Source organism: Aulonocara sp. 'chitande type north' Nkhata Bay, linkage group LG13 (assembly GCF_057382095.1).
Source record: "Aulonocara sp. 'chitande type north' Nkhata Bay isolate Kocher_YH1m ecotype deep benthic linkage group LG13, A_spYH_male_GT1.1, whole genome shotgun sequence".
In the NCBI taxonomy this organism is placed as follows: domain Eukaryota; kingdom Metazoa; phylum Chordata; class Actinopteri; order Cichliformes; family Cichlidae; genus Aulonocara; species Aulonocara sp. 'chitande type north' Nkhata Bay.
Genome location: NC_141356.1, coordinates 25,463,994 through 25,486,186, shown reverse-complemented (window position 1 = coordinate 25,486,186; position 22,193 = coordinate 25,463,994). Strand labels below are relative to the sequence as shown.

At 41.6% G+C, this 22,193-nt stretch overlaps 1 protein-coding gene across 12 annotated transcripts in view; it reads left to right on the top strand.

The window, feature by feature from the left end:
• Positions 1-22,193, top strand: part of pax2a (paired box 2a) — a 131,872-nt gene that overhangs the window by 103,222 nt on the left and 6,457 nt on the right. For 8 of the 12 annotated variants that reach the window (XM_086259399.1, XM_086259400.1, XM_086259405.1 and 5 more), the window contains 7 exons: positions 1,315-1,480; positions 2,612-2,809; positions 6,292-6,377; positions 6,552-6,671; positions 7,648-7,692; positions 14,437-14,612; positions 16,526-16,646. In XM_086259399.1, the coding sequence (XP_086115525.1) occupies positions 1,315-1,480; positions 2,612-2,809; positions 6,292-6,377; positions 6,552-6,671; positions 7,648-7,692; positions 14,437-14,612; positions 16,526-16,646 (912 nt within the window). The remainder of the gene's footprint in view (positions 1-1,314; positions 1,481-2,611; positions 2,810-6,291; positions 6,378-6,551; positions 6,672-7,647; positions 7,693-14,436; positions 14,613-16,525; positions 16,647-22,193) is intronic. The other 4 variants (XM_086259403.1, XM_086259404.1, XM_086259407.1 and 1 more) reach the window with 1 other exon arrangement.

Here is a 22,193-nt window from a genome sequence, read left to right as displayed (position 1 = left end):
AACAGTTACGATAGCGAAATGTAAGGTGATTGATATTTTTTATTGGGCCTCGCTGTTTTCCCCCCTATTGTCCAATGAAATGTACACGATTCTCACATCTAAAATTTTGCTACCTTTACTTTTTTTTTTCCAAATTGATTTTTTTCCCCCACTGGTTGACTTAAAAGGCTAATTGTAAAAATATAGTTTTAGCAGTTTTTGACGTTAATTTTATGATAATATAATGCAGAGTAAATAATAACAGATGGCTGATGAATTAAAATAAAATAATAAAAAACGGAAGATTTCTGACTTATTTTTAAACCCACGTGGGTGAAATCCGCTTTTATTTGTGTGTTTTTAGTTTATTATCTTTAAACTTTATTAACCCTGAGGTTGGTTGTGGGAAATATGTAGGTCTGTATTTAAGACACAAGTGGAGAGGGGGGGAGGATTTAAAAAGAAAAGCGTTAATTTAAATACAAAGCTTTTATTACCTGGGAAATCACCTGCCACATTCAGGCTACTTTTAGGGAGGCAGGGAGCACGCTGTGTGCAAATGGATGTAGCCTTAACGTTTCACTTTATTAACAATCTCTCACTTTGATTCGGATGGTAAAGAATTAAAGTGACGACAGAATTTAGAAAGCGTCTGCTTTTTTCTGCTTGTTTTTTCCTCGCGTATTCCCTCCATATGATATGCGTAAAAGAAGACCCGGACTCTGTGTGAATTATTTATCCCCACCTCCTTCGCACAATCCGCGTTTGTAATATGAGTTATCAAAGCTTGTTTTAATTATTTACAATAATTGTGCAAGGAAAATTAAACAGGTTGAAACGTAATATCTGCGACATGTGTTAGGCTGCAGGAGGGGGGGAGATCCTTTTGGAAAATATTGCCTAACCAAGCCAGTGAGCAGGGACAGATGAGATCCTGGAAATGAAAAAGAAAAAGCAGATAGATTTTATTTTTAAATTGTGATATTTTTTTTCTTTTATATTTCACTGTTACATTTGCTGGGCAAAAGTCCTCTAAAAATTGAATGTTTTAAAATTAGTTTAAAATTGTGGCAGCTTTAATTCATTTATTATTATTATTATTATTATTATTATTATTATTATTATTATTATTATTATTATTATTGAACAGCATCAGAGTTCGCTAATATTCAGATTTGCGTCACATTGTGTGTGTTTGTGCTACTTTGATTTCATTTACTCTGAAAATTCAACACACACACACACAGTAGAGGGCTGATGAGCACACACAGCAGTGTGTTCTGCAGGTATGTAATGTTATGTCCCCTCCTCGTGTTGCTGTTGTATCCCACGCAGGGCACGGCGGTGTGAACCAGCTCGGCGGGGTGTTTGTGAACGGCAGACCCCTTCCCGACGTGGTGAGGCAGCGGATCGTGGAGCTGGCCCACCAGGGCGTCCGGCCCTGCGACATCTCCAGACAGCTACGGGTCAGTCACGGCTGTGTCAGCAAAATCCTCGGCAGGTAAAAGGGGGGATACACTACCAAACAGAGCCCTGTGTGTGTCAAACATCAATCTTCTATAGCTGCTATATGCGCACCCAGCTCTATTTCAGCCTCAGTCATCGGTTATATAGGCAGGTCATTTTTTTCTCTCCCTTTCTTTCTTTCTTTCTTTCTCTCCCTCTCTCTTTTTTCTTGAACGCAGCAGTTCTGTGTCCCAGATTTTCAATCCATCACCTGCAGCCCCACAAGAGAAAAGCATCATAATCATGAAATAAATGTTAAGAGGGGAGTTTACAGCTAAATATTAATGAGAAAAAATATCCCAGAGAAATATGAGGCTGGCTGTCGGTGACGAAGAAATGGTGCTATCACTTCTCTACAAAATAAAGGAAAGAAAGAAAGAAAGAAAGAAAGAAAGAAAGAAAGAAAGAAAGAAAGAAAGAAAGAAACTCGAGTTGGAATAAAAGCGGCAAAATCCAGAAAACTACCACAATCTACCCAAACTTGCCTTTGAGCATCAGATGTTACTGTGAGAAATAAACGCCAAATATATACTTTCCGTTCCTATATTTGTCCATCGGTGTAAAAAAATAAATAAATATGAGCAATTAGGTAATTTTACTTGAGAGCAGAAATGCTGTGAGATAATATTCTGACATATATTTTTTTCAGCTATCAGAAGGCATTTCAGAGGTATTTCATTTCACACACACTGTATGTTTGTCACCAACATTTACCAGTAGGTCATGGTGGCATGTAGTGCATGCTACTGTAAGCTTATGCAGACTGGAAATGAGGTCCAGACTGCGCTCTTACATCTAAACTATCCTTTGTTCTGTCCTTCTCACTGCTCATATTGTTTAATTTTAATTATACTGCTTTTTTTCGTTGAAAATCCGCTTTGTGCGCCTTCCAGCTGACACTTAATTAGGCCCATATAACAGCACACTTGCAGGCCAATTAATAGATTAATGCCGCCATAATGTTCGTAGGTATTTTTTTTTCTTTAGCCTATATGTAACTGCAGAAGATCGATGGAGATTGTTTCCACACAAACGATTTTGTTAAAGCCACCTTTCTCACTGATCACACGACTGATTTAAATAAAGGAGGGATCCATTCAGGAACACTCGCTCTGTCCCCATGCAGGTACTATGAAACCGGCAGTATTAAACCCGGGGTTATTGGTGGCTCCAAACCAAAGGTTGCAACTCCAAAAGTGGTGGACAAAATTGCAGAATATAAACGGCAGAATCCAACCATGTTCGCTTGGGAAATAAGGGACCGACTACTGGCTGAGGGCGTCTGCGACAATGACACGGTTCCCAGCGTTTCATCCATCAACAGGTAGGTGGCACGGCTTTATTTTATTTCTTAGAAGGCGCGCTAAACTGCGCCAAAGCGCGCAAACTCTTCCAGGAATAAAGCTGTGAACTTATTTCTTTTTAAACCTCTGCGTGCAAGTGATGGAAAAAAACAGGGGGGAACAGATAAAAAAAACAAAAAAAAACAAGAAAGGAACTTTTTGTCGTTTACCAAACTTAAAAAAAATAAAAGTGTAGCTTTTTTATCCCCACATACAAGGCTAAAACGAGCCTGTTAGGGGTGGTCTCATAAGTGCAATTCAATCCCCTGTGCGGCCCTGCGCAACACAGCCAGCACTGCCGCTGAGGCTGGAGCCGCGAAGAATCACATCTGTCTCGATAAAAACCGATCAATACAGCGTAACCAGATCCAGAGGCAGAAGGAAATACCCAACAAAGTCGTTCAATACGCGGACCACAGAGGCGCAGCACCATCTTTATTGCCAGCCAAATGGAGGAAGAGAGTGACAACAGACCACATAGGCTTTTACAGGACAGTTTGTAAAATTATTATTATTATTATTATTATTGTTATTATTATTATTAGTAGTAGTAGTAGTAGTATTCGTATTATTCGTATTATTCGTATTATTTGTATTATTTGTATTATTCGTATTATTATGTTGTGGCTGTAGGAGCTGATTTAACTACAGAATTAAATCAACTAATGTAGAAACTGCAAGAAAAAAAAACATTCGTCCAGAAACAGAGGTGATCTGCGGGTATTTGTGGGATAAGGGAGTTTCTGTTCCACGAAAACAGCGAAAGCAGTAGACACCCTACACCTTCACCTTTCCACATGAAGCAGGACAGCAGCAGACAAAGTGTCTTTAGACAGAGGACTCTGGTGAAAAAAACCCCTCTGCATGTGTGCAAAGTGAAAAAGCCCGCAGTGCCTGCCAGTGATGAACTTTGGTTAGGAGGCACTGTTCCAGAGAGCTGGTCATCAGCATTACATTTTTAATGAGCTGAAGAGAGTCTCATAACACAAGCAGCTAAATGCAGGAGATGGATGAATCTTTGCTAAATTTAAATTTAAAAAAACAACAACAACAACAGAAAGATAGGGAGAGGGAAATAGCAGAAAATCACATGGCTTTGGAAATTATATCTTCAATAGGTTCTTAGCACTATTGTGTGTTTGCACCTGTTGTTTCTAAAACCACAGCAGTTTGTAATCCATTTTATGTCTAGTTTTTTTTTTTTTTTTTACAAAAATAAAAAAAACAATTTTTGATAATCTGCTCAGTTTGAACTTTGTGGAACAGCAGGACAGGGAGGAACATGTCCTTTGAAACCGCATTAATAATTAACTCTTAGACTTTGTTGCACTGCACAAATCTGCATTTTTTTTTTCATTCCTTAAACATGGCATCACAAATCAAAACATAGCAATCAGTGAGCCTTACTCCACTTTTATTCCCTAAAGTCTTTCTTGGCATTGAAAAGAAGTTAACTGGCACTTTTAGCAAAATCTTCTCTTTGCTCTGTATAATTGTGAAAGTACTGGCTTTTTAAAATATTAGCTTAATTTCTTGCTTGCTGATGTTAAAGGGAGGAATGGGAATGGTGTGGAGGAGGAAGAAAAGAACGAATAGAAGTATTAGAGCCAGTCAAGAGGACTGAAAGGGAGAGCGGACCCCTGGTGGTCTTTGTGGTTAAGGATCTGACCTCTGCTCTGTTGACTAAAGAGGATGTCCTGGCTTTAAACACATTTTTCCTGCATTAATTATTAAAGATTACACAGAGACTGGGTTGCACTTTGTTTTGTTGTCGCAGAGAGAGGAGTTTCCATCCGCTGCACCATGCCCAGTGAACAAAGGCATAGCCGTGAGCGAATTTCAATCATATTGATCCACATTTTAATACTTCTTTGGGGATTACATTTTTTTTTACAACTGTGAAACACCAAAGTCGTTAATTCATCCATCCAAATTGCTTATTCAATATCAACAACATAGACTTGAAACAAAGTCCTTGAATTTATGAGACTCCCTCGAGTCATGAGGTCAGATAACTGTTGTGGTGAGATGTTAGAAATTCAAATATGATATTGATGTGTGTTTTCTGGAGGAGACTACCTGCCTTTGTTGCCCCGCCTGAAGGAGAGAGCACGGAGGACACATGAGATAGTGAGGGGAATGAAAAGAGTCTGATGTACATTTTTGCCCCTGAGGACGTTAACCCCATAGATGCCTGATTCAGAACTGATAGTTTATTGCCGGATGCCACATGTGAGCGCCATTCGCCTCATTTGCAGTCTGTAGAAGTCCGTTTCTGTCACATACCTCTAAAGTGAGAGGGCACACAATACTGCCTGTTATTCAATGATCTCAAGTTGAGCTGTCAATCAGAACATTACCATAGTCACAGTTTAATGTAATGCGATCATGCCCCATAAGAGCTGAGCTTGTGCAAATCCCATTGTGCTCGTCTTCCTAAAAGAAATACAGCAATCATCAGATTTACTGTAAAATAAAATTTGCCTTCATTTGTTTTAATTACAGCCTGCTTTAGTTTTTTATTTATTTATTTACTTATTAAGTGTACAACAGATTAATCGGCACCGGAGGTGACAGCAGTCTCAGCTTCAGCAAATAAGATGCTATTGGTTTCCTTTCACAAATAATGTATGGTTCACAATTTGCATTTGCTGTTCCTCTCTGCCATTCGTTGTCAGTTTTTCTATCTGGGAGTTCCAATCAATAGGGTCTGATCCTCGGTCAGCCCGGGGGATTCCTGCGTGCTACACTCGTCGAGTGAAAAAGGGCAAAAAAAAGTGAGAAATACAGAAATAAATCGGCTACCAGTAAAGAAAGAAAGAAAGAAAGAAAAGTAAGAGATGGAGGTTTGAAAGGCAGCTATTGCAAAGTACAGTAAAGCTGATAGGACACTGGACAGTAAAGAGAGTTGAAATGAGAAAAGAGGATGAGAGTGGGAGTGAAAGATCAGCTTTGAGAAATGGAGAGAGAGAGAGAGGAGAGCAAGGAGAAAAGAGGGAGTGGGGAGCAGGAGAGGCAGATTATTAGAGTTGGCCAGGTAGAGCCAGTGAAGCTGATCATTGAGGTGAATTGATGTGATTTCATGCTTTGTTTGCAAGATCATTCAGACCAAAGTGCAATGAAGACTTTCCCGCCACATCACATCTTACTGCTATAGGGACTTTATCATATTTCTAACCTCAGAATCCAGCTAGATTGAATCCAGAGTCTCAGGGGGCAGCCCCCATTCAGTCTTGCACAGGAGACGAGAGATTGCTCCTAAAGCCCCGAGATTGGCTATTGGTGACAGGGGCCTGAATATGAGGATACAAGTGCCCCAAACGATGGAGCACTTGTACATGCACAGATGTAAGTGGACGTGATGTGTCATGTTTAAGTGTCCTGTGGCGGAAAGGTACGGTGTAAAATCTCAATTCTCTGAAAGCACTATTGATTGATCCGTGTGTGTTGTTCCCCTTACCAGGATTATCCGCACCAAAGTCCAGCAGCAATTCCACCCATCCCCTGACGGATCTGTTACACCACTCTCCACGCCCGGCCATACCATAGGTGAGCATCAATACGGCTACACAGGCCAATCAAACGAACAAATCGGGGCTGCAGAAAGAATAAGAAACGGAAAAAAAAACTACACATGAACACATATTAACCCACGTTAACCTGAAGAGACACACAAACACACACAGTACTGCATGCGCACTCTAACTCTGCTTTCTCCGTCAGTGCCCAGCACAGCCTCCCCTCCTGTGACCAGTGCCTCCAACAATCCCGTAGGATCCTACTCCATCAACGGCATTCTGGGTATCCCCCGCTCCAATGGTGAGAAGAGGAAACGAGACGATGGTAAGGGAGACATAAGATCCCTTTGTTTGCCATCCTTTTAATTCTTTTCATCACTCATCTCCTACTTTTTTCCTGTGTGTGAAGAAGATGGCATTTATGACAGCGCTGCAGCCAAGTGTGTTTTTGTGTGCTGTCTCCAGTGACTTGTTATGCTGTATATAAGGCGGGATGAGAGTTGCGAGAGTGCTGTGATTCAATCAGCTTTTCGATGCCCTACGTTCTACCATACGCCTACAGAGCTGTATCTCAATTTTATACCACGCTCAGATGTATTGTAGATATCCCATACAGCTGTCATACAACTCTAAAGCCCTTCGGAAAAGGCATCAACGCTGCTGCTCCGTGCTTTTATTCCAGTAAAGTAACAAACAGCAGAAAAAGTAGCTCTTTTGAAATTTCCTGCTTTGATCCTGTCAGATAAGTCATGATTTATCATTATGGACTATATTTTTTTTTAAAGATAAGGATTGATTGATTTGATTATGATTTTAATTATATTTTTCCACGATGATTCAAATAATTTTAAGTATATTAAAACATCCCAAAATATTTTTTTACTAGCAGGGGGCAGGCAGCGAATAGATCTATATACACCCAAAGATTAAGTGAAAGCCTATCCAGTCCAAGCCAGAATTTCTCATTCCGAGGTAAAGCTAGAGAGTGGACACACACACACACTGCCTGAGGGCTAATAGATTATCGGTTGTGCAAACAATTGGCTTTTTTAATGCCTATGAATTAACATGTCCCTGGTGGAGGCTTGAACAGGTGTAGGAACAGACCGGTGGAGGCAGGGAAGGGGCTGTGTGTGTTTGTGAGTGTGTGTGTGTTTGTGAGTGTGTGTGTGTTTGTGCATGTGTGTATGTGTACAAGTGTGATTCTGTGCTTTGAGGTGGCTGATGGGATGTTGAAAATGATCTCAAAGAGCACTTATCAAAACAGGCCACTTCCTTCTTTTATGTTTCTGTCTCTTTAGTTCTCTGGAGTGGCAACCACTTGGATGGGAGGAAAATAGGACATTGTAAGTTTAAGTTAGACAACCTTCTCTTTTGCTTTGGTCAAACAGATCACAATACTGTCACGCACTCTATTTGCTCTTCCAGGGTAATGAGCTTATGAGGTGTGGTGTGGCGGGGAAGACTTTTTCACACAGATTATCTCCCTAGTAATGAAAACGAATAAAGCTAAATAGACTAGAAAATCACGTTTTCCATAGATTGTCATAAACACAGTGCAGTTTATTGCAAAAAACAAATGCATATTTACTAACGACTCTATTTTTCTCATTTCTATTCAAACTGACTTGTGATATAAAAGTTCCAGTGCAGGGGGTTTTTTTGTATTTGGATATTTAATTAAGTAATTTCATTTAATTATTAACCCCTCATATTTTAGAATTATAGCGTCTTTTTTTATTACCAAAAATAAATAGGCACACCTATACAGCAGAAAATATCCATTTTTTAAAGCTAAAATGTTAACATGCTTCTTTGTCTGTTGTAAAAATATAATTAATTTGGGGGGAAAAGTTAAGCAAGATTAGAAACAAAAGGAGATCAGTGCAGGAAAGTGTTTGATTTTTAAATCTACAAATAACTGACTGGACTTTGCACGTCTGTATACTAGTAATTCCTTTAATGCTTGTGCCTGCGTTGTGATAATCTGACCGTGCTAAATGAAAAACCATTTCACACTTTTTGTGCTGATGGTGGTTGCTGGTGATCCTGCTGTGGTTGAAGTCAGTGGTTGCCCTTTTAGGAAGAAAAAGGTCCCCATTACTGCAGGGCTGTAGAGATAATGTAGTGTGACACGCGTTATGTACACCAGGTCCCCGTAAGACGAGCTTCAGGGACATAGGTGCCATAAGAGCTATTAATCTGTCCTTGTCATGTGTTATTGCAAATTAAAAGTAGCATGTTACACTGGACGGCTTTGAGTGAAGATGGGAGGAGGAGCGACAAGAGGAGCAGGGGAATTTGTCGAAAAAAAGTGGGTTTATGAGGGAAGGAGGGAACAAGGAGGTCCAGGCAGCCTCAATGAGAATTGAGCAAGGATTAATTTTAGGATCTGTGCATGCCTGCGAACACACCTATGCACGGAAATGTGTCTTTTATGTGTTTGTGCGTAACTTCGTGGCTTCCGATGCTCTTCACATAGTGAACATAGTGACATTTAAAAAGAATTTGCAATTCTGCAGAGAAAAGCTATTAATTCACAAATTAACATCTCTCCCTCCCTCCCTTCCTCCCTCCCTCTATCTTGGATGTGCATGCTATCGAAAAGACAAAAGAAATAGCCTTAAGGGGGGAAAAGAGAGAGTCTCAGTCCTATCTGTGGAGAGATTGGTTTGCATGTCTGCAAGCAGCGATACCAATTATGCCAGTGCTGGGAGAATGCGTCTCAATGCGCCCCTCTCCTTTGCCCCACCGCTCCCCCCACTCCCTCCTCCCACCACCACTACTACCACCACCCCACCCCGAATCTATCCATAGCCAGATTTATTTGTGTATCTCATTACAGGAAATGGAATGTTGTTCCTGCCAAATGCATTAATAGTGAAGTGGGGAAATTAGCTTGTTGTACAGCCTGCTCTCACCAAGTCATTTAAACCTATGGTGGAGTTGGAAGCCAAGAAAAGACAGAGAGGATTGGGTGACAACTTCTGTGTGATTGTAAAATGTGTATTACAGCGCTATAAGTCCATGCAGTCGTTTGCAAGGTTTGAGGCCTGCGGTAATTTCTCGCAGAGCTAATTAATATGTCACATACTTGCATGCTATAACTTGTTCTCTTTGTACATCGAAACATGTTTTTATTAGAGCTGCAGCTTAGTGTTTTCTTAGTCTTAGTATATACTGACAGGTTACTGCTGACCTTGTTGCTTGTTTGCAGTCAGGTTGATGTGACCTAACTATATGTTTTTCTCATCGCTGGCTCTCCAAGTCCTGTGCAGAGCCCGGTGGAGCTCTGGGGAGGACAGGCAGTAGGGAGCCACGGTGATAAATTAGATAGAGAAAGCAAAGGTCATAACTTGTGATTGTAGCGTGGGTGTGGGATAAGTGTAGAAGGAGCTGATGAGTGTGTGAGTGGGGAGGGAAAAAAATACGGCCTAGCAGGTTGCTCATTCATGACATAAAACCATGATCATCGGCAGCAGCCGGAATCATATCAACCTTGCTCAATAGCTTGAGCGAAAAAAAATGAATACAGTCACTGTTTTGATTTGTTCACATTTGATATTTGGCCCTTTTGGAGATTGTCCACAATGTATCTTTTAACACACGTGACCCATTTGTGGAGTTTATATCAGTTACTGTATGGATTTAAACCTGGGCCTACACTGGTTGACTAGTCAAGCCACTCCATGACAATGAGTCAATAGAGGATCACTTTAGAAAATAAATGCATCCAGAGCAAGACAGAAAAATGGAATCATGAGCACCATGATGGCCCTGATGGGGTGTGTGTGCGAGAGAGAAAAGCCCAGGTTTGAGAGGGGCCACAGAGCGTAACATAGAGACAAGAGGCTGTTAGGGCCCTGACAGTAGAAGAGGCACAAAAGGGTCCACACTGCATTCCTCCCCCTCCTCCTTCTGTGATCTATCGCTGTCTTTCTCTTCAAGATTTCTTTCCTTCTCTCGTCGTCCCCTTGTTCTTCTTCTTCCTGAGTCTTGTGGTTTAGTAACGTGGCTGTGCGAGCTCCAGCTTACAGTTGTAAACAACATACAATGAGAGCCGTCACAAAAAAAATTTAAAGAGAGGAAATTTACTCAGTGGAGAGGAATCATGTCAGAGAAAAGTCAATTATGGGCAGCAATGCAGAGAATTAATGGAGCGATGCATTACTCAGCTTGAGGAGGGAGAAACGGCACGAGAAAAGTAGGGATACGTTAATTGCATTTCTACAAATACTCACCACACAGGGCGGCTGTGTTAAACGGCAGACTGAAAGCAGAGGAGGACAAAGAAAAATACAAGATGGGCATAAAACAGTGAGAGAGACTCTGTGGCAAATAGCAAAAAGAATTTCACATATTTAGACGTATGAATATTCCTTTGAATTTCTTTTGCAGTTTTTGACAGATTTGTCCAAGTCAAATATTTTCCCCTCAAATCTGACCGATACAGTGTCTTGCTCAAAGAACCACTAACCCTGCATTCAAAGGCTAAATAACTGCCACCAGATCTTATTAATATTCCAGAATATACATTTAAGTGGTTTTATTTATTTATTATAAACTTTCTGTCAAATCTAGTAAATAAAACAAATAAAATAAAGTGGAGATCTGCGAAATCCTGTCAATGCAGCCGCGGTGGAAGCAGTGAGAGCAAATATCAAACAAGCATCACTGTGCCTGCTGACAGTCAGTACACTGGTTGGGGTGCTAAATCGAATTAATAAAGCTCTTAAACATGCCACAACATAACAGGATCTTAACAGCCATGGCAGTGTTGCTGCTTCTCTCCCTCTTTCTCCCCCACCCCACCCACCTCTCTCCTTTCCGCTTCAGAGCTTTCATAAATATAGCTAGCTTACAGGGAAGGAGTGTTCACCCTCTGGGTATACCAGTTTGTTTGCGCTCTCTCTCTCTCTCTCACTCTCTCTCTCTCTCTCTCTCTCTCTCTCTCTCTCTCTCTCTCTCTTCCCAAGCTCAACAGCATTTTTTTTTCTCAAAAAAAACCCCCATCAATAAATGATCCACAATTTGCGATAGCATCATTCCACCTATCAACAGAGGCCGAGTAAGTAAAGCAGCCTCTGATCTGAGGGACTGCATGTCATTGATTTACGGAGAGAGCCAGCCAGTGTGTAGGGATTCATTTGCCTTTCAAACAAGCCTCCACCTCTACTTTTCTCTGAGTTATCTTATCATATAAACAGGAGAGATGAAAGAGGGACATTAGTGCCACCACACCATCACAGGACCTTAACATCCCCCAAAACACGACAGATACAGCTGAGGTCTTTTTCACAATAGCTACTGTTACTGGGAAAGTGTGTGTGTGTGTGTGTGTGTGTGTGTGTGTGTGTGTGTGTGCGTGTGTGTGCGTGTGTGTGCGTGTGTGTGTGCGTGTGTGCGTGTGTGTGCGTGTGTGTGTGTGTGTGTGTGTGTGTGGTACAAAAGGCTGAAAGTGCAAACATATGAGTGGTCTGATGAAAGCCTACAATAACTTTTAGGTTTAAAATCTCTGAATACATAATGATAAAAAAAAGCACATTTTTCAACACAACAAGGTCGAACAGCACCTGTTTAAGCTGATCAAAACAAAACAAAAATTTAATGTGGGAATGTCACCTTAGCAGATTCTTGTTTTTATCTCTGTTTGTCTCCTCACACTTTTGTGTTAAAACAAAGAGACGCAGTCAGACGCTGCTGTGGGAGTGATAAGAGAATACCTGCTGAGACACCCAAAGGGGTTGAAGAAACACTAAGAAAAAGAAACAAACCAGTCAATGAGACAAACACACACACACACACACACACACACACACACACACACATGCGTGCAGTCTGACAGTCGTGCTTCACACTCCACTTGACACACTGACTGTCAAAAGGATGAATCTGATTTAATGCAGCTATCTTATGATATATAGCAGACGTGAATCTCTAATGCCGAATACTGAAAATAAATGATTTGCTGCTTTTAAAAGGCCAAATCAGTCAATTTTTTAACACATAAATTTGAAAGATACTCGCATATTTTCACAATTACAAAACTGACAAAGTCTCTATCATTAGAAATTTTACAAGGTTACTTGTATAAGAAAAGCTTTAACTCTTTCCCCCATAAAGATGACCTCACCTGTACCCTTAATGATGAGTTTCGACAGCTCAGTATTAGAATAGGTACATGCAGATATCACCCTCACTGACCTTAAAAATGACAGAAACTGCTCAGTTCAGAAAAGAGGAATAATCGTTACTCATAGCAAGCATCCATGGAGGAAAGTGTTGACATCCTGCATTTTAGTTGCAAATTATCAGTCTTGTGTTAAGTAAGTTTCCAGAGAACACAAAAAAGTATCTTATGAGGGGAATTTATGTCCTTTCGCTGCCCGTTCAGAGGGCCTGATTAAGTGTATAAGGTGATGCTGAGTATAAACAGGCTCCACATAGTGAATGACAAGCACTTGCTATTGATCAAGCCTCTTTTCTCAGACCAGCTGATGTGAGGTAATTAATGACTCCATTTTCTTCTGTACCACACACAGCAATTGGGTTTCATACAGCAAAACTACTGTTCCTCCAACGCAACACCCAAGGGAGCTGTTTGAAAAAAAAGAAAAGAAAGAAAAAGCCAGGGCTAAAATATTCTGTTAACTCATGGTAAGAAAACACATGTGGCAGGAGAAAAATCAGATTCCTTCATAAATGTTACACAAAGCAAAAGTCAATATATTTTAGCAGTGAAACACACACACACACACACGCTCTCTCCCATCTACACATAACACACACTCATACCCAATTGCAGTCCTCTATTCCATTCTCTCCATGGATCTATTTCTTGGTGCGAATCGGGTTCATCCTCTGGCCTCAGCCATTGAGAAAAGGTCAAGCAGCCGAGCAGAATGGCAATAACGCCCCTGAAATGGTACCATCAGTGGAACATGATTGATCAATTGAATTCCATAGCACAGAAAAATGTGGGATTAAGTAGAGTATTATACGCACAATGAGTTGAGGCATGATGTTCATTCCAAGTTCATTTCGCCTCCCTCCTCTGCTAGCGGATCAGGCAATCAATAGCGGCCTTGCATATCATATATCACCGCTGGCTCGCCCAGGAGAGAACATAATCTGCTGCAAATTTAGAATGACAGATTTGTACGGGAGCTAAAGCCCTCATCCGCTGTTGGTGGCGCAGTATAGGGAGGAAGGGGAGGGTGGTGGGAGGCAGCCAGGAGAGTGGAGGGGAATGCTGGCTGGAGGTTTTAGCTTTAGATCTTTTTTTTTTTTTCATTCAGTGCTCAGGACATGATGAGTGAGCAGAGGGAGAGCTGCAGCCGCGGCAGTGGACTCCCTGGCCGAGTTGATAGGGTCAGAGATCAGAAGAACGAGGGAAGCACAGGCTCATTTGTTTATATAGAGTGTGACCAAGTGAGGAAATGCATATGATTGCCCCCAGACACCCCGTCCTCATTCGGCCCTGAGTCCCATCCCCACTCCATTCTGTTTTCCACAGGACAGGTAATATGTGGGGGATGGAAAGAGAAGGAAGAGAGACAGAGAGAGGGAAGGGTAATATGTTCAGGAAGAAATAGTACAGTTAAATAATGGCTCTCCATTTCCCGCCGGCAGAATGAGAGGCTCTGGATGTAATCGCCAGCCCTACTTTCTCTTCCTGAAGCACACGGTCTGCCTTACAAGTATATATTTGCACTGACGGTAATCCATCAATTACCATGGACCTATCACATGATGACCATGCTGATGGTGGCTGCAAGGAGTGGCAGGGGGGAGGTAGAGGATTGTTTGAGTGAGTGTATGTGTGAGAGAAGGAAAGAGCGAGAGAGTAAGAGAGAGACAGGAAAAAACAGGGGGAGATAAAAGCCAAGCATGATGGTGGGTTTCCCTGAATTGCCTCATGCCATCACTATCACACCCGCTGAGCTCTAATATTTTTTTGTTTGTTTTATTCCTCGTAATGCTAGCCTGCTAGAAGTAAAGTATGAAGTAAAAAGACTGGATCCACATCCTCATACCAGTGTTGCCCCCCTCGTCCCTTCCCTTTTTTTTTCACCTCTTCCTTTCTTTAGATGGCTCTGATGGTTCGGGCCCCGGCAGCGACTCTCAGGGCAGTGTGGAAAGTTTAAGAAAGCACCTGCGGGCGGATGCCTTCACCCAGCAGCAGCTGGAGGCCCTCGACCGTGTGTTTGAAAGGCCTTCTTATCCTGATGTCTTCCCCACCTCAGAACACATTAAACCCGAGCAGGTTCGACACACACACACATTTCTCCCTACACAATAAGATTTACAGCATTTACACTGATTTCTAACAAGCTGTAGTGAACCCGCGAACGCTCTGACACAGGTGACAAAAAGCTCAGTGCAAATTCTTGCTTGAAGCAACCTGCAAACCCACAGCGTATAACAGCGGATAACCTTTATTTACATTCATTAGACTGTTAAACAACAAGAGACTATTAATTTTTCCATTGGAGCTTTATGTGGGTGCCCATGCAGCCTTAGCAGTGCCCTAATTGAGTTCATTTTCATCTCTCCGCGATCGTGGGGAATTACAGCAGCGATAAATCAGAGGGACAGCCCCTCAGCTGGCTATACAGCCCCTAATGCAGCTAATTACCAAAGTGATTTCTACGGCAAGATCAATACCAAAACGAATTGGAAATGACTTGCAATCACAAAGAGTGGAGGAGAAGGTATTAAAAAGGCGAGAGGGGGGTAGCGGAGGGGGGAGAAAAACGGCGTCAGAATGGTCCAGAAAAATCAGTTTTAATTTAATGTAATATTAATCAGATGGATTTCCACTCTTTCTTTTTTCTCCCTGTTTCCAGAACCCCCTCCTTTTCTTAAACTGGTGAAAAGGTGGGATATTAGGCTATTAGGGGCTTGTCTGGTGTCTGCGTCAGGGCATTAAAAAGCCATTTTGAAGAGGCCAGGCTGAATAGGCCTCATCCCTCCCACACTTCTGGCAGCCATGTGGTCAGGTCATTCAGGCCCCTCTGCGCTTGCCACTCGCCCTCCGCCCAGCCCTACCCGGCCCTACCCGCATCCCATCTGCATGACAAAATGACTCTTGTGCTGCTGAGGCCCAGTGGAATAGAGAGGAACATCCAGCCTAGTGCCAGGGAACAGTTGTAAGCACACAATTAGAGTTTATCTGGGATAGAGGCAGACAAGACTGGGGTCACCAGCTTGCCCCTGTGGGACCCCAACCCATTGAGAGAAACAGATGCACGCACACACACACACTCTTTCAAATAAACACTCACAGACACTCTCACACACACACTTATCCTTTCAAAGAAAAGTTGTGTCAGGAAGTGTCATCTCATTAACAAACAGGATTCATCACAACTGCTAGCAGAGTCTTAACACGAGATTAAGGTGAATAAATATTTAAGACACTGGATGGTGGTTGAAGTTTTCTTCTGCAGTAAACTGTGAATGTGAATCTGTTAAAATAAAATAAATAAATAAAAAAGAAAGACGGCCAGAGTGGCACAGAGTATTTTATAAGAGTGGAACAGGAATGCAACGAAAGCCTCCAATGTGACGTTTTAAAAAATACAAGTAAAAGTAGAAAAACTCATAAAGTGAAAATTCACAATTTTAACATTTTATTAACCCAGTTTTATGTGTTCATCCTGGAGGCAAAGCACAAAGGGCTGTTTTTGAGGTTGTACTCGCCTTTAAAAAAACACACCACATGTCTCTCCTGTAACAAAGCCCTGAATGTCTCCTCCCTTGACTGGTCACAGGGATGACTGCAGTGGAGCACAAAGAGCCAGCTGACACCCCGTCCTTTCACTCCTCTCCCAATCCCTCTCTCATCCCTCTCTCCCTTTCTGCCTTGCCCTCAGACAAGCTCTAATGCATGCATACATCATCATAGGTCTTGGTAAAGCACAAGGAGCAGGGGCAGGGGTGATGTTCGCAGAATTCACAGGAAATGTACAGCAGCAAACACGAGAGGGGCGTTCATCGTGACATTGTTTTTTATATGTCGTCACCTAAACTAGGAAATCTGATCTAAATCCAAGAGCGATTTTAACCAGATCATGACCTGATCTGGTGGAATGTAAAATTTAATTAAAGCAGTGTGAATTGCTGTCTTCGATTCCCACCTGCTCACACATGGGGGTTTTTTTTTTTCGTCTACAGGCGAATGAGTACACTCTCCCGTCCCTGAACACTGGCCTGGAAGATGTGAAGCCGAGCCTCTCCACCAGTGCCAGCTCTGACCTCGCCTCTAGCGTCTCCCAGAGCTACTCTGTTGTGACAGGTACAATCTGACTCATGCTACACTGACGCCTAACAGAATACACACAGTGCTGCAACAAAATACACCGGCACCAAGATGGTCGAACTGTGCGTTCTTTATGATGCCAAACTCTTGAAAAAGTTTCCCAGGTTAACCAGTTCTAATTGTTTTTTTTAAATACCACCAAACTGTCATTTTACCATCAGTTTACTGATCACTTTTTTAGGGTTCCTACTTTAAAAAGACATCTCGCTCTTATCTAAACTTCTACATTATCACTGAATCATTAAGATTTTGATTGCCGTTCCCTGATGGCGTGCACATTTTTCCAGCCATATAAAGTTATCACCAATGTCTTTTTTTTTTTTACATAAAGCTCTTTCAAGGCACTTTTTGGGGTGCTCTGTGTATTTCTAAGGGACGGGCTGAGGTAACATATCATCTGAGTCCATTAAATCCCACAGGTCTTTCACGCAACGCTCCTAACTGGCCATTGTGTTAGCCTGGATTGGCCCGCTAACAGATTGACTGGGAGCACTTCTCATAAGAGACAGCTGCTGTTCTCGCCACGACATGACGTTGTCATCAAACGCTATCATAGCCTGTTGATTGACAGCGGCTGGAATAGCACTGTGACTGGCTGGCTGCCTTATGCTGTGGAGAGAGAGAAAGAGAGAGAGAAATATAGAGAGAGAAAGGGGCATTTTTTTGCCAAATCGTTTGCACTGAGAGTCAACAGGTAATTGGAGGTGCAATGTGTTAACTATCTTGCAGTGTCTGTATCAAACATCCCCTGTGTTGGACCGAGTCTGTGGTTGCTTTGCTGTCCAGGTTGATGGACATCTGGTTAATTGAAATATTGTGTCATTGTTGCTGTTGAGGGTGTTTCCCAAGGGAGGTTAGGTTTACTGATGGCCACACTGGCTCGAGAATAATTATGAGCCTTTTAATAAAAGGCTCATAATTATGCAGTGGGAATCAGAGTCAAGGAGTGTACTTTGTGTGTCTGTGCATGTGTGCGTGTGTGTGTGTGTGTGTGTGAGAGAGAGAGAGAGAGAGTCTAAGTAAAGAAGAGGAAGTTTGAAAACTACAGCGGCCTTTTCATATGATCCCAATAGTTCAGCCACACACTCAGGCACAGAGCTATGGGAAAAGAAAGAACCCCTTTTTATTCCTGAACATGTGGGAGGTAGCTTTGCCCCAGAAAGTCGGGCCTCAGGAGAAGAAAGGTGTGTTTTTCCCTTTTATGGCGGGCTCCTCCTATGAAAGTGGTCTCGCTCTGGTGAGCACACTCATAGCAGGTGGCCTCCAAGCCACCTGGGGGCCTGGGGGGCCTCCTAAAGCGATACATGCAAGGGTTTCGCCCAGAGTAAAGAGGGAATGAACTAGCAAAACTTTTCTGAAAGTAATATATGACAACATGTTTTGGTACAGCCATTTTAAAGATGTGTTTTGAATATATTGAGCACCAAATTAAACTCAGAAGTAATATCCTGTAAACTTTTATTACCCAATTTTCACAACTATGCAAAGTAATGCATGAGGCATTTGATTGTGTGTAGGTTGTTAGTGCATAATATTATTTTTCCTTCCATTAGCAAACCCTGTAAATAGGAATGTATGCCAAGGCTGAAAAAATGCTAAATTACCTTCCTCACTTAGGCTGGGATCCAATTATCAATAAATTATGCTCTCATACTGGATGGAGCTATGAGATTATATTCATTCTTTAAATGTTTTCTGCTCCCAATTAAAATTCATACAGTTATTGATCTTGTTGATTTTTATGTCCTGAAATTTGCATAATCTATTAAAGATGAATGATTAATGAAGTGCTCAGCTTTGCATTACAGGAGCGCTATAACGAAAGCACGGTCGGCCATCTTTTGTGTCCCGAATGTGTGAAAGAGAAGGTTACCTTGGAGGCAACAAAAATAGGGAGAGATTGATCGCACTTTTTTGCACCACTTACTAAGATGCAACAAATATTACTTAAAAAAAATATTATTTTACATATATCTATATATCATTTTATATATGTAGATAAAAAATCAGAAGAAATTATTCTTAAACGTCTTTTGGATTGCTTTAAAAATGCATTGAATGTAGCTACTGCTAAAATTACAAAAGATATCACATTTAAATGAATGATTTTATACACACTATATAGAAAAAAGTACTGAGCCACTTAGACGTTGCATCTGTAGGAGCTGCTTGGCCATGAAACTCCTGGAGCACAGTTTTTGTACTGATGTTAATGCCACAGGAGGCTCGGAGATCTGCAGTCACTGAGTCAGCAGATCTTTGGCAAACTTTCACACACTAGTCAGCTCATAACTCATGGACCCCGACCTGTAAGTTCACGTGGTCTATTCTAGCAGTTTGTAGCTAAGTTTCTGTGTTTCTCAATGCTTCCAATTTGCAATAATACCACTTACAGCTAATAATCGGATCCCATTACAGTACCATGCTCAAATTGAGCGAGCTATTTAGGACCCAGTCAACTCTGCATAGCTAGGTGCTTAGTTTTATACAGCTGTAGCTACACTGCATATTCACTATTTTTGAACATGTACTGTATTTCCTTATCACCTTATCCTTATCATGATTCAGCTCTAGTGTTTGGCTCCAATTTTGTACCTGCAGTTTTCTATTGATGCTCAAAGAAAGTCAGAAACTTACATTCAGACACGTGCAGCGTCTCTGTGCAGGCTGGGCCAACAGAGCCTGTGGGATTGGCAGGTGTAAAGTGGCTCCACTCTGGCTACAACAAATCTAGCAGGTGTGAAACGCTGTTGCTTTTTCAATTTCGTTTTTACTTATTTATCTATATATTTCTCACTTTATGCACAAAAACATATAAAGTGCCGAGTGCCTTCTTTCAGGTTAATTTCTGCTGAAATACAAATCAGAATCTGAAGCTGTTTTTATGAGTTGGCAGTACGAGCTTTTCTCTGCTGGGTGGCAAACAACAAGCAGCCACCTAACTTGCAATGCCTGCTGTGTGGCCTGGTGACAAATGACTCTTCTCAGCTCAGTTAACGCCTGCAGCCCCAAGACTGGAAATTAATGTTTATATCACCCCGTCGCTAGCACGCTAACCTTTGAGCACACATTTGATAATGAATCACTTTAAACCTCTAAATGGGGAATTGAAGCTATTTTTGCCTGCATTTGTTTTTCCACAGTTTCCACCTTTTACAAATGTTCTTCTGTTTTGGTTTTTTTTGGGGGGGGGGTTGGTGTAAGTAGTTGTAAATTACCAAAGCTTGAATGGAAGAAAGCAAATCCAGAGGCTGAAATGCTGCGATACAAACATGAATGTGTCCCTGTCTGGGTAAAATTTGAATTTTATTGTCTGTCAGCACAGAAAGGAAGTTTTGCGTGCATGAAAAGTTCTCTGTAGATTGAATGTCAGCCTTTCTAAACAAGAGTTCTCCCAGTAAATGGTTTGTGCAGCAAAGTTCCTCGGTGCACGTTTAAAAATGAAATGCTCACTTGAGAGAAGCCTTTTGTAGCTATATCTGGAAGCATCACTCGGAGGATTGCTGTAGGTTCTTAACAGTCCATTTCTATGGTTGATGGGGTCTCGATGTAGTATCAGTGGTGGAGCAGAGACAGCTATTGGAGAACTCTATACCATCTCCGCTCATTCAAAGATGTGTTTGCTGAGGAGAAAAGTCCCCAAGGACCCTGAGTTTATCTTCCATCTCCATCATCAGGGCCTTCGATTTGACAGGCTCCCTTTACCAGGCGCTGCCTTGTCTCCAGGACAATAAGCAACACCATGTCTGATTAGTTTCAGAGTTCAGTGGTCTTGAACGCAGCATTTGTATCGGTTGTTGTTGCGTTGTAACCCCTGTCTGTTTGACAACGGTTGCTCGGGCGCTGAGAACACGGAAGCCTACAGTAGTGTGGAGGAAGTCTCAGATTCAGTGTAAACAGGCTTGACCTTGACTTCATGTTAGACATCCTCATTCGCAAAATTAAAGTCCCAGCATGCATAGAGTAAGAGCGCAAACCATACTTAACTAATGTTAGTCCCTTGATGATTTCACGCTTGAATTAATACAGGATATATCATGAATTCACAGTTAGACTTTTCAGAAATATTGTTTGGCACAACATCACATTCAGATTCCAAAAGCTGGCAGACAGGACAGGGTTTAGTCTCGGTTTTTGATGCCTTGTGGCACTTAAGTCCTAAATGAAGGTAAATAAAGCCAAATGTACCTGAAATCGATACAGTTTGGTGGATAATTTTGAGTAACCACCCCTTGATTGGTGATCTATTAAAAATTAACTGAAGCCGTAGTCGGTGAGTAGCAGAAATTTACGGTACATCCAGATGTATTAACTCGTCATTAGTGTTTCTTTAGCGTAACGTACTTTGTACCCCAATTATAAACTGTTACCAGTGAAGAAAATAACCTGGCAACGGGGTGTTTCTAATAATAGCGCGCATGAGCAAGGTGCACATAAAAAAGCCCTCTGAATCCACTGCTGCACAGTTGGTTCATTTTTTTAAACCGCAACACACAATAAAGACAAAGAGAATCAAATTATTTTCTTTTTTAAAAATCTGACTGTCATAAAACTGTTTTACACTACGGGCTCTCTCTAGTAGAGATTTGCGTTTGGTTCATGGGTTTACACTTGATGTCATCGTGATTTCATGGCTCAGGTGCAGGTGGAATATGATGCTTTGCTGTGTTTCTGAAACAAGCTAGCTGCTAGCATTGTCCTCTGCAGTATTTTTTTCTTGTAACTGGACTTTTGAGAGCTGTTTGAACTTCAAAGGCTTTAACAGACTACATGTTGGCTATAATTAACTGAAGAGCAGAACTAAGCACAAGGGATTTGCCGTCATTCCTAAATGTAGACCCAGTTTTCCAATATAACTTATGACATACTTGGGCAGTACATGTGACAACATTTTGGTCCATCCAATTAAATGGAAAGCCTACTCATTAGAATACTTCTGTTCATGCCAAAGATTCGGGGCAAACGTTCCTTTTAATGATCTGATCATATGTTAGAAAAGATTGTACATTGTTCACACTGTGTCTTTTCCCCATTGTGTTGTCATTTTTCTAAGAAAAGATTCACTCTAATTGCAGTACTTCTGTCTAAATCCACATTTTTAGCTATCACCAAGACAAAGAAGGAGAATAACGTTAGGAGAGCCTACAATTTTATTTTTCTGCTCCTAGGGAAAAGTAGTGAGCAACATTGCCTGTTTCTCTGGAATTAGGTTCTTATGGTTGACATTGTTGCACTCCCCTTCCATTGAGCAGCCCTTATCTTAATGAGGAATCGCAACACACAGTCCTGTTGTAAAACAACAATGATGGGAGAAGCAGCTAATGAGGCTATCATGGTGTCGGGAAAGAGCCATCTCTCCCTGCAGGCCCCCGAAAAAACACAACAGGCTTGCAGTGGGTACGGAGAGGCCAGAAACAGAGCTCACATTGATTGCACAGGTTCGAGAGGCAGAGACGCTAAAATGAAAGATGCCAAGACTCATCAGCCAAATTAGATCAAAGTGCAGAGTTTTGAACTGTCTAC